The 15,179-nt window shown below is 42.4% G+C and overlaps 1 protein-coding gene across 3 annotated transcripts in view; it reads left to right on the top strand.

The window, feature by feature from the left end:
• ago3a (argonaute RISC catalytic component 3a) overlaps window positions 1-12,588 on the top strand; it is a 40,115-nt gene extending 27,527 nt beyond the window's left edge. For all 3 annotated transcript variants that reach the window (XM_086311093.1, XM_086311092.1, XM_086311090.1), the window contains 7 exons: window positions 632-791; window positions 958-1,048; window positions 1,861-2,055; window positions 2,416-2,550; window positions 3,123-3,224; window positions 3,965-4,164; window positions 4,287-12,588. In XM_086311093.1, coding sequence (XP_086167219.1) covers window positions 632-791; window positions 958-1,048; window positions 1,861-2,055; window positions 2,416-2,550; window positions 3,123-3,224; window positions 3,965-4,164; window positions 4,287-4,395 — 992 coding nt within the window. In that variant the 3' untranslated portion in view covers window positions 4,396-12,588. The remainder of the gene's footprint in view (window positions 1-631; window positions 792-957; window positions 1,049-1,860; window positions 2,056-2,415; window positions 2,551-3,122; window positions 3,225-3,964; window positions 4,165-4,286) is intronic.
• The last annotated feature ends 2,591 nt before the right edge of the window (window positions 12,589-15,179 follow it).

Below are 15,179 nucleotides of genomic sequence, written 5' to 3'. Positions count from 1 at the left end.
GCTTTTATCTCATTTCATAGTGAGGTAGCGTTAGTCTCATCTCCTCCGCTACTTTTCCAGTAACAAGATCTTTCACTTCCTGAAATTGACAGCTTAACCGAAGTAGAGGCTGGCCATTGCCGTGTCTTTATCTCCAGCATCACTCTTGCTATCAGAGAGCTGTGTATCCATCGTTTGTGTGCTGTGCTTGGCAGGCACCTATTATCAACCGAAGTTTATAGAGTTTGCATCTCACTGTGATGTTTTTTCCTTTTCCCCTAAAAATTCAAAGTAATGCAAATAATTCTGGGAAGTGAAGGCTGTTCTCTCTAATCTTATTTGCTGTGGTACACGTGCACACTGATGCAACCGTACGATTTGATACTAGTAGGCATAAAAATGTCAGTGTGTTGCTTTGGAATTTTTTTCTTTTTAATGGCAACAAAAGAAACAAGATAACATTTTAACAGTAAACTACGATCTGAACCCACACTTGTTGGTCTTAATATTAGTAATACTGTGACTGGATGTGGGAGTTATGAGCCCTCTTCTTTGTCTATCAATTTTTCAGTTGTAATACAGATTTGAAATCTTTGCGTGGGGTGTGTGCGTGCGTCTGCCTCTGACTTCCTGTTTTTTGCATCACTCACAGCGGAGGTGAAGCGTGTGGGAGACACTCTGTTGGGCATGGCGACTCAGTGTGTTCAGGTTAAGAACGTGGTGAAGACGTCACCACAGACTCTGTCCAACCTCTGCCTCAAGATCAATGTGAAGCTGGGAGGGATCAACAACATCCTGGTACCTCACCAACGGTGAGCTGTGGTCTCCCTCTTATTATATGGCAGTGTTATAATGCTATATTAAGACGTCTTATTAAATAAAGTCTCACGTTAAGGGTTAGGGTGACATGACACTTGGTGTATTGTTATTTAACTACCTCAGTGTTTTTGATCCTTTTTTCTGTCTCTCGATCCACAGACCATCAGTGTTTCAACAGCCAGTTATCTTCTTGGGAGCAGATGTTACACATCCACCAGCCGGAGATGGGAAGAAGCCTTCTATTGCAGCAGTTAGTTTCTTTATGTCCCCCTACTCCAGCAGTTAAATATATAAATTGTAGTTTTTGTTTTGATAATATTCCTCTTCTCTGATGGGTGTTACAACCCCAGCTCTCACTAGGGGGCGACGTGAAAGTAGTAGTAGAAGATGTAATGGATGAAGGCAAGAGTGATAATCTTTCAGAAAGTCAAATAAAGTCTTCACAGACAATAAATCCAAACACTTAAGAGTTATTTTGGGCTTCGATCCCACTCTGTGCAGAATAAATATTTAACAGAAGACTTGCTGTAGCCCTAAACCCAAATGTTAATAAGCAGACACATTCTCTAAGTGTGAGTGATGTTGGGGGTGAAATCCTATTGGGAGAGAAAACTAAACATACAATAGTAAACACCGCTGAGTGCAAACAGAAAAGTAATAAAGACACGAATCAAGTTACAGATTTAGCAAATGAATGGTCACACTTTTGTAGAAACTCAGAGACGCATAAGAAGACGTTAAATTTCAGACACCCTGACTTACAGCTCAACTGATCTTTTGAGCCGTGCAAAACAATAGTTTGTGCAATTGGAGAAGTGACAAGTCAAGCACAGGTACAGTGAGGGGACAGGACTGGGGAGGCGGCAGAAAGGGCTAGTGGAAGCACTGACCCTGGATCAGGGCTGAAACGTACTGATCTGCATGCAGAAAAACATTCAGTGGGTTAGTAACGCAAAGAGAGGAGGAAATGCTGACACTTCTATGAATAATGTGTCACTTTCCCTTCCACATAAAATCCATTCCCCTTTAATAATGGCTCCTCTGCTCCAAACTCTTTGTCAGGTGGTAGGTAGTATGGACGCCCACCCCAGCAGGTACTGTGCCACCGTACGAGTCCAGAGGCCCAGGCAGGAGGTCATCCAGGACCTGGCCTCTATGGTGCGGGAACTGCTGATCCAGTTCTACAAGTCAACCCGCTACAAGCCCACACGGATCATTTTCTACAGGGATGGAGTTTCAGAAGGCCAGTTCAGACAGGTATAGTCCCACTTTTTTTTTTTTTCTTCTTTTTTTTTTTAAATCTTAAACTCAGGGTTTTACTAAAGATGTGAAAAAAAGACTAAACCAGGTAGAATTCTGCAGTATGTCATTTTATTGTTCAAGACGTTAATTGGCTTCTTACTGAATTTGGGTACGTTATAATCTTTGTAGCTGAGGCATACTGGTAAAGAACATGTTTGTGTATTCCATAAATACTTTTAATCCCAAATGAGTAAAGTCGGTAACAGTATTCCCAAATTTCTTAGTTGTATAACTTTTTTTTGAAGTTGGGTCATATGGCAGCACACACAACCAAAAATGATATTTTCATATTATTGTAATTGTCCTCTTCTTCAGGTGCTGTATTATGAGCTGCTGGCCATTCGTGAGGCCTGTATCAGCCTGGAGAAGGAGTACCAGCCAGGCATCACCTACATTGTTGTGCAAAAACGCCACCATACACGCCTCTTCTGTGCCGACCGCAACGAGAGAGTGAGTCCTCACCGCACACCAGCTCATGCTGTTGCTCTTTTAGTATGACGTTTCCGCTTAAAGTCAACATGGTGTGTTCATGTGTTCATCTGTATTTTTTTTTATGTTCTATGTTGGAACATTAACTACTGAAAATGGGCCTCTTTAATTACCTTTTTGTTGTCATTTCGGCTGTTCACCCTCCTGACTGCTGTAATTACATTCGATTAAAGCATTAGGGCCCAGTGCAAACCAAGAGCTCTGGAGTGGCACTCAAGGCCCAGAGAGTGAGACCCAGCCAGTAACAACCTTATTTTCAGCGCTCGCACTCTTCTTACAGAGCATTAGGCTCCCTGGGGCATTAGGCTTTTAATTGGTTGTTTCGAAAGCACTTGGCGAACCTTTGCCTGGGTCTCTCCATCAGCTAGTTCTTCTTTTCAATCATCAGAAATTTTAGTTCCCGACATCATTTAGTGCATTAAAAGCCCTGCTATATCTGCTTTTTTTTTTAAATGGCGAAAAAGGGGGAAAACAAGTTGAAAGTCAAAAAGCATTAGTATTGAGGGTAACTGAAATTAATTTTGCTTTTCAAGGTTGGACGTAGTGGAAACATTCCCGCTGGTACTACTGTGGATACGGACATCACGCATCCCTACGAGTTCGATTTTTACCTCTGCAGTCACGCTGGAATACAGGTCAGTCCAACCTCTTCTCCATCTCATATGTTGCTGTTTGTCTACAGTATTTCATCTCCTTCTCCTTCAAAAAAACATAAACGTCTGCACTTTTGTAGATAAGTAATAAATAGGATTCAGGAATAAACCAAACACAAGCGGTTTTAAAGTTTATGATGCAATTTCAACAAACTAACATGAAGCTTATAGCTGTGCGGTTTGTGCAGTGGAAGCTCCTCAGCATAGCAAAGCACATGGGTGGACAAAGAGTACACAGTTAAAGCAAATAAAACTTTCCTTCTCAAACGTTTTGACTATATTTGAGCTATTTAGTTTAGGGGTTTGCTAATCCAGTACCTCAGTAGCTTATCAGCCCCCCTTGCATGGCAAATCGTGCAATTATTTAACCTAAAGTATCATGTAAAAGAGCAGCAGCTGAAGCTTTGTCCAGGAAAATGTGTTATTAACAGCTTTGGTACCTAAAATTTGCTGTCTGTATATTTAAGATGGCGTGGAACCATCCCATATGTCCCTTATTTCAAAACGTGAAGATTAGACTACAGATCTGTAGACGCAGAAGCTGCTTGAGTTAGCTGATTTATACTTGCAGCATTAATGTTTTATGTATCTATTTTTTTAAACACATATCTCATATAGCTAAGCACAGTTAGGTGATGTTCCTGAGTTTTCTGGGCTGTATTTCCTGTCAGCTGTGTCCCAGTTCCGTATTGAATCTTACTTAATGCTTACCTCCCTCTCAGGGCACCAGTCGGCCCTCCCACTACCATGTACTGTGGGACGACAACTGTTTTACCGCTGACGAGTTCCAGCTGCTCACCTACCAGTTGTGCCACACCTATGTGCGCTGTACCCGCTCAGTCTCCATCCCTGCGCCAGCCTACTATGCCCACCTGGTGGCCTTTCGTGCCCGCTATCATTTGGTTGACAAAGAACATGACAGGTAAGGAGAGCGTTCTCCCCATTTAAACTTGCTCTGTGAAGCTGCTAGAGTTCACATGTGCTGGATGAATTGCCCTTTTTTTGTCACTCATCTTAACGGGTCCTTTCTTGTTCTTTCTGAAGCGCTGAGGGCAGCCATGTGTCTGGTCAGAGTAACGGTCGGGACCCCCAGGCGCTGGCCAAAGCTGTTCAGATCCACCACGACACCCTGAGGACCATGTACTTCGCCTGAGCTACACCAACTCTCCCCAACCATTGCCACTCTTAACACACACACGCACACAACCATGCACACCTGGCATGCCAGTCAAGGGATCCTCATAGGTGCAAGTCCCAGCCCCCCCCCCCCCCCAACATGCCTAATCAAAAACGGACCTGACACTGTGCAGAGGAAAGCAGGGAGGAGGGAGGGGAAGAGGCACCCCCACACTGGACTGAGGATGCAAAAGCTGCTTTAAAAAAAAACAAACAAGAGAGAATCTCAGCACTATTATGCAATATTAAACCAGCCAACTAGTTTATTTTCACCCTTATTAGGCCCCCTCTCCCCTCCGGTTTTCACTACCCCGCCTATGTGTTCGTCCCCTGTTTTGTCTCCTTTACTTGTGGCCTAGTTTGTGGCTGTTCTTTTCCTTTTCTTTGGCATAGTCTTTGATAAATCTGCTTCTTTGCCTTCTTCAGTACCTCAAGTCAGTTTGAGCAGCAGCACTTTTACATTCTGTCAGTTTTTGTGTAATTTGTCTTTGATTTTTCTCCTATTTCTTTTTCTTAAGTTTAGGGGCAGAGAGAAAAAAAAGGACTCAGACTCTGGAGTTATTAAGAGGTGTCTGATGTAGTTTGAAGCATCAATTCATTGACCAGAGGTCCTCCCAGTTTGGTCTTTTATTTTTCCTCTTGTTTCCTTTCTTGTTCTGTCACTTTTCACTAGTGTGTGGGCACGACACCACCAGTTGCTTGTATAGAGCTACATGTTCTTTTGAGCACACTGCCACCTATTGGCAAAGAGGGATATTGCCCCTTAAAAGTCACAAAGAGGAGCCGTTTTGGTGGTCTCAGATCAGTTTCGGATTTATTCCTGAAGGTTAGCTGTCACATTTAAACGGAGGGCAGTTTATATTATATATCAATTTGCTGAGTTGCAGCCATCCATGGATTGTATTTAAAGTATTATTGACACGTTTATTTGAGTCTGGTTGCTATATTTCTTCTACATTATGTGAAACATTTTAAGAATCTAATTCTTAAAGAAAAGAGAAGATTTAATCGTGTTAGCTTTTGTTTTTAAATCGCCCTGCATTCATTTCTCTCAGTGCTTTATCTTGCCTTTCCCCCCTTGTACCTAAGACGGTGGCTAAATACAGATGATGTCGATGGTTTCCTCTTGTGCAATAATCAGTCGAACGAAGGGAAGAGGATTTTTAGGGGACTTAAGTGACTCAAAAGTACAGTTTTCACATTTCATATGAAAGCGAGTGTCCTTGAAAGGAGAGAAGTTTGCCACTTGCAAGGCACTTTCATGTGTCGCTCCTCTGTGAGCTGAATGACCTGCATGTTGTATGAGTTTGCTCTCGCTGTTGGGCAAAAAGAAAGGAGAAAAAAAAAAAAAGGTGCAGTTTTGGTGATTTTTCGTGTTTTTACTTGAACTAAAGGACTTTGTGCGTCTCCGTGGTTTGAGAATACTTTCGGATCAGTGGGCATGATTTTAGAATTCCTGATCGTCAGCTTGCTAATGAGATTGATTTTTCTTAATTCCTAAGAATTACAAAGCTTTTCACTTGACAGCAGCAAAGTGGAGTATAAAGGCCATAAAGAGGTAGTATTCAAGTGCCTGTTGGAAGTTAAGTGTGTAATCGTCAGAAGCTGTATGAGTTGTTTCAGTGGGGTACAATGATCAAAGAGCGTACACCAACCAGACAGCGTGAAGCAAGAAAGTTTCACCCGATGCCTCTTATTCTTCTCAATAACCGTCTACTGACTTTTCTATACATCTCATTCAAATTAACCTAAGATCAATATATTTATTGTATTTGCCTGTACAGCAGTGTTAGCTGTTGGCTTTGCTTTGGAGCAGCATTCAAGCAAAGTAGGCCAAGTTGTCTTTTTGCCTAATATTCACCAGACATGGATCCAGCTGCTACAGTGTGTTTGTAGGCGATTGGGCTGGCTTCGTGGGCACAGAGTTGGCCTTCTCCCAAACTGTTTTTCTTTTTGTTTTAGATTGATTAGAACCCTAAATCTGAGTTCGGGTTTAATTCCTGCCCACGCGACCGGCCCAAAGTTGGGACTGGCTTCAGAACAAAGCCGAGGAGTCAAGTGGACGACCTTTAGTGTGAAGCGTGTATCTGGGTAACGGGTCACCACGTAGCTGCTCTAATGCTGATGACCTGAAGTTTGCTCGGGACGTGTTTTTAAAAGTTATCTGCACTAACAGAAGCATGTGTTTCAGGAGTGAACACAGGCGCGGTGCTACTCTGAATTAGAATTTGAAGCTGAACCTCAATGCGAGACTTTAAACGAGCAGGCGGGATATGTAGGCGAGGGGGGGGAAAAAAAACTGTAAACCTCACTCACTGAAGGACGAGAAGGCTCCACTGCTGCGGTTGTTGAGGGGAGTTATAGATTTATGATTTTATTCGGGATAGATCTACTCTGAGAACTTGTAAGCGGTACAACGGCAGACGTGTGGTCCTGCCTCTGCTGTTGCATTCGACTGCCTTTCACAGGCTAGCCTTTCAGTGTGGAAGCCAGTGGGTTTGAGCCTTCATGATTTCACTAGTATCTGAAAGCCTTTTTAAAAAGCCAGATCGAAAGTATATTTGTAGATTTTAAATTATGTAATGCACACCACTTATTTTTGCTAACAGAAAAAAATTTAGTCTAATTATTAATCTTAGTAATAAATGCATCATGACAAGTAATGGTTTAAAAAAAAAAAAAAAAAGTATAACAAAGTTTTATTATCGCAATAGACTGTTGACTTGTTCTTGTGTCACTGTATAACGTATAGTGTATGTGTGAACAGTGCTGGGGTTGTTGAAACTAGTTATGTGTGTTTGGACTGTCATACTGTTATTGATAGGGATGTGGACTCTAACCGCCTCTTGCTTTGATGTTTGGAAAAAAAAAAACTTGCAAGATGTTGAATGCTTCTTTTTTTTTTCCTTCTTCTTTTGTAGATGATCAAACAAAGTTTTTCATAGAGAGGACAAAGTGTTAACATGCTATATCCCGAATGCCTTTGTTATCGCAGTTTTTCACAATTGCTAAGACTCTTTTCTTAAAAGGATCCCCTGTTTTCTCATATTGTGACTGAACAACATTCACAAAACCTCTGACTCCTCTGGAAGTATCAAACAATAACCTCAAACTGTAAACCAAACAATGTTTGTAGATCATAGACTCAGTCAAACAATGCTGAGCATTCATTACGCTACATCCAAAAATCCAGCGTTCTGGCTGTGTAGCTCCAGGAAAAAATTCCAATAAATGCATATAAAAAGCATAACTCGAATAGAGTTTAAATACTACCCACTGTAAGTACAAGCAGTACAGGATTACACAGTGTCTGTGGATAAAGTAGGTCAAAAGGCTAAGAAACAAGCACATAACAGTACAGCGTGAGTGTAACTGAAAGTGAACATGTGATCTGTTCAGCTGTGTCGCGCCAGAGTGAAAAAGAGATTTTTGCAACTCAACCTGTTGCATGTGTATTTCTGGGAGTTCCTTTTTTCGAGACGCAAAACATTGGGAGGAGAAATCTTAGTGCGCTGATATTTAACGCAGAAAAAACGGGTCACCTGCTTAACCAGGTGAGCTATGCTGGTGCCCCAGATCCTGCTTATTTAAAGCTGAAACTCCAAATTGACGTCTAACACGGTGCGTTCGAGTGACTAAACGGGTGCAAAACATGGACCGTTTGGTTCAGAGAACGGGATTTAATGTCTTAGCAATTCAGAAAAGCTGTGAGAAATTACAAACCTATTGTAACAACAAACAGTAGACTAGGAGGGGGAAGAAAAAAAAAAAAGGCGATTGATATGTTGAGCTCCTGCTCTTGAATTTTCTCGGGTTTCTTTTAACTGGTGCTGATGCCTGCTCCTTATCGAGAGGAGAGTAAAAGGAATGGGCATGTGTTGTTGTTTTCTTTTAAGTCTTGGTGATCCATTTCAAAGACACGTGTGATCAAAGAATAGAGAAACAAGGTTTAGTAGTTCTCCATTCCTTTGTGTTTGAACCCTGGGGGGGGGATTTAGATTGGATTACAACCACCATTGCTTTCTTCAGACTGGTTTCCTTATTCGAGCCACTTCACGTGCACACAGATACAAAGACGTAAGTCTGCGACGTGGCAAAGCCTGTTATCTTATTTTAGCGCTCTTTCTTTTTTGTTCCAAACATTTACTCCCCTCGGTCTACATTCCACGGCCGTACAATCTCATCCAATCCCCCAGCAAGGTGTAAGGAAGGTTAAAGCTGAAGGACAATACTGAGGGATATAGTGTGTGTGTGTGTGTGTGTGGGGGAAGGAATCAAAGCTCATCAGTGAGAACTTGGTGTGGCAGGTTATATGGAAGTTGGACGTGTGTGTGTGTGTGTGTGTGTGTGTGTGTGTGTGTGTGTTTGGTGGCTGATTGACTCACTATATCTCTGCTGTCTGTAATAGATGTTCAGGTGGTGTATAAACTACACCCTCGAGGGCAGTTGAACACATGTTTACATAGCAAATGTGTTTGCCTCGCTTACATTTGAAATGTCATCAGCTCGGCTTTGCAAATATTAGCTAGCAGAGAAATGACCTAACATGAGCGAGACCTTTTAGGGGCCTGTGGAAGCGAATGCTTAATGGGATACAAAGATGTTATTCATGCAGCTGATTTTTCTTCAACACACAGCTGTGCTACACAAAAGTGGGAAGGTTTCGTTTGTCCTTCCAGTTCTGCTAGAAATGACTCGTTATATTTGACTTTAAACTAAAGGTACACTAATCTCACGACTGTGTCCTTTTAGCTCTCACTTAGGGTCGCTACGACGACTGTTTATGAGAGCCGTGAATTGGCGTCTTTAGCTGCCTGGTGAAGAAAATGTAACAAATTAACTTTAAAAGGCCGGTGCCTCAATTTTTAACCGAAGTAAAGGTGTATTTTGTCTCGAGGCTTCAATCGGTATTCCTCATTTTGGTTGCTCTATATTTGCAGTGGAAGGTAGCGAGAAAAAGTCCACAGAAAGTGCCTTTCCTCTTGATGGTGCTGTAAATTGAAAGATGAAATGTAAAAATCAAAGACGTAGAATCTCCTTTTGAAACACACATTGCAATGCAGGAGTTGCTGCATTTCTCTCTCACACACACAAACACACTCACAGTAAATGGTTTTTGTTTTTTGTTTTTTTGAGATGGCAATGCAGAGTTGTTTTTCATGTATTTAAAGATTAAGCATGGTAAAAGACATTATGCCAAGTAAATGGTTGTGGTTGAGCTCTTGCTTTCTAGTGCATTTTTAGTGTCTTGGACCAATGGTGTTGTTGGTACAGTGGAATGTGTGTTTGGGTGGGTTGGCGGAGCCAGGTGGTTGGGAGTGACACAGCCCAGCCCACGAATGGCAAACATAGCACAGCACTTTAGAGACTGCCACAGTCTCTGTCCCTCCAGTCCCCTTCTTCCTCCCGCCCAGGAGGAGGAGAGGATCCAGACCTCAGCGTAAACGAGGAGACGACGAAGGGATGCGCGTTACCAAACGAGGCAGTCGGTCATTAAAAGTGTGCCTCATGCTCTTGTGACTTTAATGGCTCGGTAGAGTCTGCCTGCTCTCAGGTGGCGTGTTCTCGTCAGGACTGCCACTTTTGACACTTTGTTACAGCTAGGGCTGGGTGTCACAAACGTCACTCATCAGTACCTCCTGGTTTTTTGGAATCGGAGTTTCGAAGCAGGCTAGAACTTTCTTTTTCTTTTTTCTTTTTTCTTTTTTTTTTTTTTTGCACTGAGGGAAAGCAACATGCGTGAGAAGGCAGAAAGGTGTCTTATTTTTTTTTTTAAACATGTGGTTCAGAAATGAAATGAACAGAGCCAGTGTCAGTATTGAGACTTGTCTCAAGATGCCCAGCCCTAGTAGCAGCCCCATGGCGTTCTTTCATCTTAGAGCAATGCCCTGCCATGTGTCTTGTCCCTGTCGGAGGGAATGAGTGCCCAGCAGTATCCTCGTCTTGAGCCGGTAGGGATTCGACTGAAAAACCGAGTATGGTCTGTAGTTCTGTGGGTACCTTTTCAGTCCAGGGGGTGAAATCTTTCTATTACAAGAAATCTCAAAAAACACTGCACCTCACTTACCTTGGTATGCTGCATATGTTATACTACATGAAAGAAAACTGCAAATTGCTTTTATGATATATAATGCTTGAGTAATGCCTGATTGCGATATTCTTATACGGTAACTATTTTAGATTCGAAATAAGTATAACTGTAAAAGATTCTGTTTTGTCTTAACACTTATCCAATTTTGAAATATTGTTCTTGAGCCGACTTTTATTTTGTTGTCCTATTTAAATGTGTTGTTCTTTAAATATATATATATGAAATATATATATGCGGAATATTTTATGGTGTATTTATTGAGTCCGTTCGAGCGGCTGGAGTGTCCGCATCAATCTTGCAGCGTGGTGGGGGTGGAGCCAGGAGGGAGAAGCCTTGAGCCCCTCCCCTTCCATGTTGACGCCTTATTCTCCTAGACACGCAAGCACAACAATATGGAGGGGGGTGCGGGGTGGAGGAAAGGGCGGCGGCGGCGGATTTTGACTTGTTCCAGGTCGACTTCCTCCTCCTTCCTTTTCCAAATATTCTTAACCCTCCCATCTTCTTTTACCACCCGTGAAGGCCAGACGCCAGCCCCCTACATGTTGCAGCTCATCTCTGACGAAGGGAACCATTTCTGAACCACACTGACTTGTGTCGAATAGCTGACTTTTCATCCCAAGCTGCTAAATTGGTACGTTAGCCATGTAAATTCCCTGAGCCAGTACAGAGCAAGTAGTAGAGTGTAAAATAAGTTTAAAGAAAAATACGGGGGGAAAGAAGGAAGGATGTTGGAAAGGCAAAATTCATTGAATTACAGTGAAATGTTTTAGCAAAGGCGTTGCTTCTTTCCTCTTTAAATGTCTCCTATTTTGTTTTGTTTTGTTTTTCCTTGTGCCAGAATATTTTACAGCAGGACCAGGTCTCATTCCACAGGAAAACACATGCCTCAGCCTTAAGTGCGTCCTTACGTAATAGAAATCCGTGTGACTTTTGCAATGCCTGTGCTGTGTCGGGTGGCCTACCAAGAAAACTAGCCTACGTACTTGATCTGCCCTGATATCTCCAACTGGCATACTCATCTGTTCTCGCATGTAAACCACTAACATTGCTACACAACGTAGAGCGCTCTGATGAATGAACATTGCTCTGTTTAATATGTACTGATGTCAGAACGGGAGCCAGGTCTGGGTCAAACTGCCTTTGGAAACCCTTTTCAGTATTTGGTGTTACCTGTTGAGCAGTGCCTACAGCCCGAGGGCAGTTTGGATATGTACGTATGCTCGTTAGATTTTATGCACTTGCCTGTATTTTGTAAGCTCGTTGCTCGGTTGACACAGCTCATTGTCGCTGATTGCAAATCCAAAGAAGGATCCAAAGAACAGTTTGACGCAGGCCTTACACGAGAACCAGGCGGTTCCCCACTGTGCCGGATTACAGAGACCTGTGCCTGTACAATGAACCAAGGATGAATTGTGTTGTGATGATTTTTTATTTTTTTTCCTTTTAATTATCTGTTGGTTGTCCCTCACCTCATCGGAGGATCAGAGACATTGACCTTTTGAGTGTTGTCAATCTTCCAAAGCAAGAAAAGCCCTCTGTCCTTTTAAACCGAATGGCTTTTGGTTTATTCAATGTTTACCGTAATGTTTACTCCCATGGCTATCTGATGTTGAACCTGTTTTCATTACATTAGCATTCCAAAATGACTTCAAACCAAAAACTGCTGAAGAGATTAGGCTCCTGACGCCGTTTACCTTGTATACACTTAATGGTTTTGAAGACAGATTATTTGAGAGTGGCCAAGGATATCAAACATTTTGGGTACTCTGATTGTTCCGATGCATCGTCACTCTTCTGTCAGTCTTATTTCAAACTAAAGATCTTGAGCTCTGATACCTCTGAGTGAGGCACCAGCAAACTGACGTGTACGTTGAACCTTCACCACCAGATCATCCATGTCTCAGCCTCTGTATTTTTGCAAAAAGCTGTGTTGTACCAACAGCTGTATTCCTTTCAGTTTTAATTGTCTTTCTTTTGTTACTCTTTCTCTCTTATAGGTTGTTGGCCTTTTTAGTGTTGCTTTGCTTCAGTTTGAAGTGTATCTTTGACTAATACTTGCAATAAAAATGCTTTGCTTTATCTTGGTCGTCTCACTGGGGAAACCTTTTTTTTAAAATGTGTAATAAGTGGAATTGCAGAAAATGCTGTGGGTAATAAAAATCACATATTGCCACCATGTGCTTTAGAAAACACCGGGCTGCTGTCGAAATGTGTAGGTCCCTCACAGCCTACACATTATATATTGTTTTATATTTTATAGAGAAGGATGAATATAATCTCCCTCCCTCAGCCAAGTTTGCTTGGGACCAGCTCATTTTTTATTTCACTGGTTGAACCTGCTCTGCAGCAGCTGTACCACACCTCTCCCTCTGGGAGAGCTTTGAGGCCAATATGAGAGTGCAAATCTTTTTGCCATTCAAAAATGTGAAACTCTGAGGGGGGGGGGGGGGGAATCAGCATTTTTCCTCCCCTCAGCATATGGGTTACAAAATTTTCATGACCATCTGAGGGAATAAGATGGAGTGACTGAAAAATTCATAGATCTTTGCTTCTAGTTTGACCAAAGTAGAATATGTAACAATACGAACACACCACACCACCACCCTTTTCCCCACTGCTCCCTTTAGAATAGAATAGAATAGAATTCAACTTTATTGTCATTGCACATGCACAGGTACAGGGCAACGAAATGCAGTTTGCATCCATCCAGAAGTGCTTTAGTGATATAGATATATTACAATATATATTAGCAATAATATAGATATGTGAGTATATTACAGAAATGGGTCTATTATGGTATGTTATAATGTACACGGTATGAAGTATGTTGTGAATATTCTATAACTATAAGTATGTACAGGCTGTAGTGAGTACAAGCTATGTACAGGATATGAACAGGATATAAATATGAAAAACTATACAGAATATGAAATAACTTTACAGAATCTGGGATATACAGCTATACAGAAATGGGAACTATGCAAGTTGTAAACAGTTGTAGGATTAAAGATTATCGAATGTACAGAATGATTATTTACACAGAGCTATACAGTAGTGCAGTTAAGATAAGTGAGATATAATTCCTACAGAGGCTATATAAAGTGCTAGTGGTTGTGAGTGGTGGTTCAGTCCATGTTATTATTGTGTTTGAGGGTACAGTTGTCCATTGTGGGTGTGTGTATGTTCAGTCCATGAGTTTAACGTGGGTCAGATGTCAGGAGGCAGAGTTCAGGAGTCTGACAGCTGTGGGGAAGAAGCTGTTCCGGTACCTGGTGGTCTTAGTCCGGAGGCTCCTGTGGCGCCTCCCAGAGGGCAGGAGGGTGAAGAGTCCATGTGATGGGTGACTGGGGTCTTTGATGATTTTCCCAGCCCTTTTCAGACACCGCTTCCTGTAGATGTCTTTTATGGCAGGAAGTGGTGCTCCGGCGATGCGCTGGGCAGTTTTCATGACCCTCTGCAACGCCTTCCGGTCCGAGGCAGAGCAGTTCCCGTACCAGACTGTTATACAGTTGGTCAGGATGCTCTCGATGGTGCAGCGATAGAAGTTCACCAGGATGTCTGAGGACAGGTGGTTCTTCCTCAGAGTCCTCAAGAAGAAGAGGCGCTGGTGAGCCTTCTTGACCAGCTTGGAGCAGTTGGTCGTCCAGGTGAGATCCTCGGAGATGTGGACTCCCAGGAACTTGAAGCTGCTCACACGCTCCACAGCCGTCCCCTTAATGTGGATGGGTGGATGTGGGTCAGCATTCCTCCTGTAGTCCACGATGAGCTCCTTGGTCTTCTCGGTGTTAAGCAGCAGGTTGTTTGTGTCGCACCACTCAGCCAGACGATCCACCTCCTCCCTGTAGGCGGCCTCATCGTTGTCACTGATGAGGCCAATCACCGTGGTGTCATCTGCAAACTTAATGATGGTGTTGGAACCATCAGCAGGTCTGCAGTCGTGGGTGAAGAGGGAGTAGAGGTTTAGTGGTCGCTACAGCAGATCATCTGCCTCCATCTCCCCGTGTCCCTTACAGCCTCCTCCTGTCACACCAGTCCTTCACTACATCCATGAATCTTCTCTATAGTCTTCCTCGTTTCCTCCTGATCTGCAGCACCATCTTCAAAATCCTTTGTCTGATACAGTCTCTATCCCTCCTCTGCACATGTTCAGACCATCTCAACCTTGCCTGTCCAACTTTGTCTACTGAGCTGTTTTATTCATTTCTAATCTTTTCTATTCTGGTCACTATGATTGAAATTCATAGCACCCCCAACTCTGCCACTCCAGTTTGTTTTTCTTCTCTGTCAGTGCCACAGTCTCCAGACCAAAATAACTTTTTATTGAATTTTAAAAAAAACTTTCCCCCCAAATATGTTAATTTTTTAAATGTGTCGACAAAAGCCAAATTCTTTGCCTTTTCTCATAAATTTTCAGTATTTTAGCAGAAGGGCAGCAGTCAGGGTTTTGTATTTAATACCAAATGAACAATCTGCCCTGGAATGAAAAACTACACACTGGTAAACAATGACAGGAATTCCAACACAAAATGAAAATAAGTAAAATCGCTACATCTCTGCAAAAGCACCAGCATTCCTACTGGGTATATAAAGATAATTTCACTTTCACTGCACAGCAAAACTTATAAACTTTGCTCTGAAATGCTGTTCCCACTAACAGGCTGAGAATTTCA

This window comes from Aulonocara sp. 'chitande type north' Nkhata Bay, linkage group LG11, assembly GCF_057382095.1.
Source record: "Aulonocara sp. 'chitande type north' Nkhata Bay isolate Kocher_YH1m ecotype deep benthic linkage group LG11, A_spYH_male_GT1.1, whole genome shotgun sequence".
Classification (NCBI taxonomy): domain Eukaryota; kingdom Metazoa; phylum Chordata; class Actinopteri; order Cichliformes; family Cichlidae; genus Aulonocara; species Aulonocara sp. 'chitande type north' Nkhata Bay.
The sequence above is the reverse complement of the archived record's forward strand: the minus strand, read 5'-3'. Positions and strand labels throughout refer to the sequence as shown.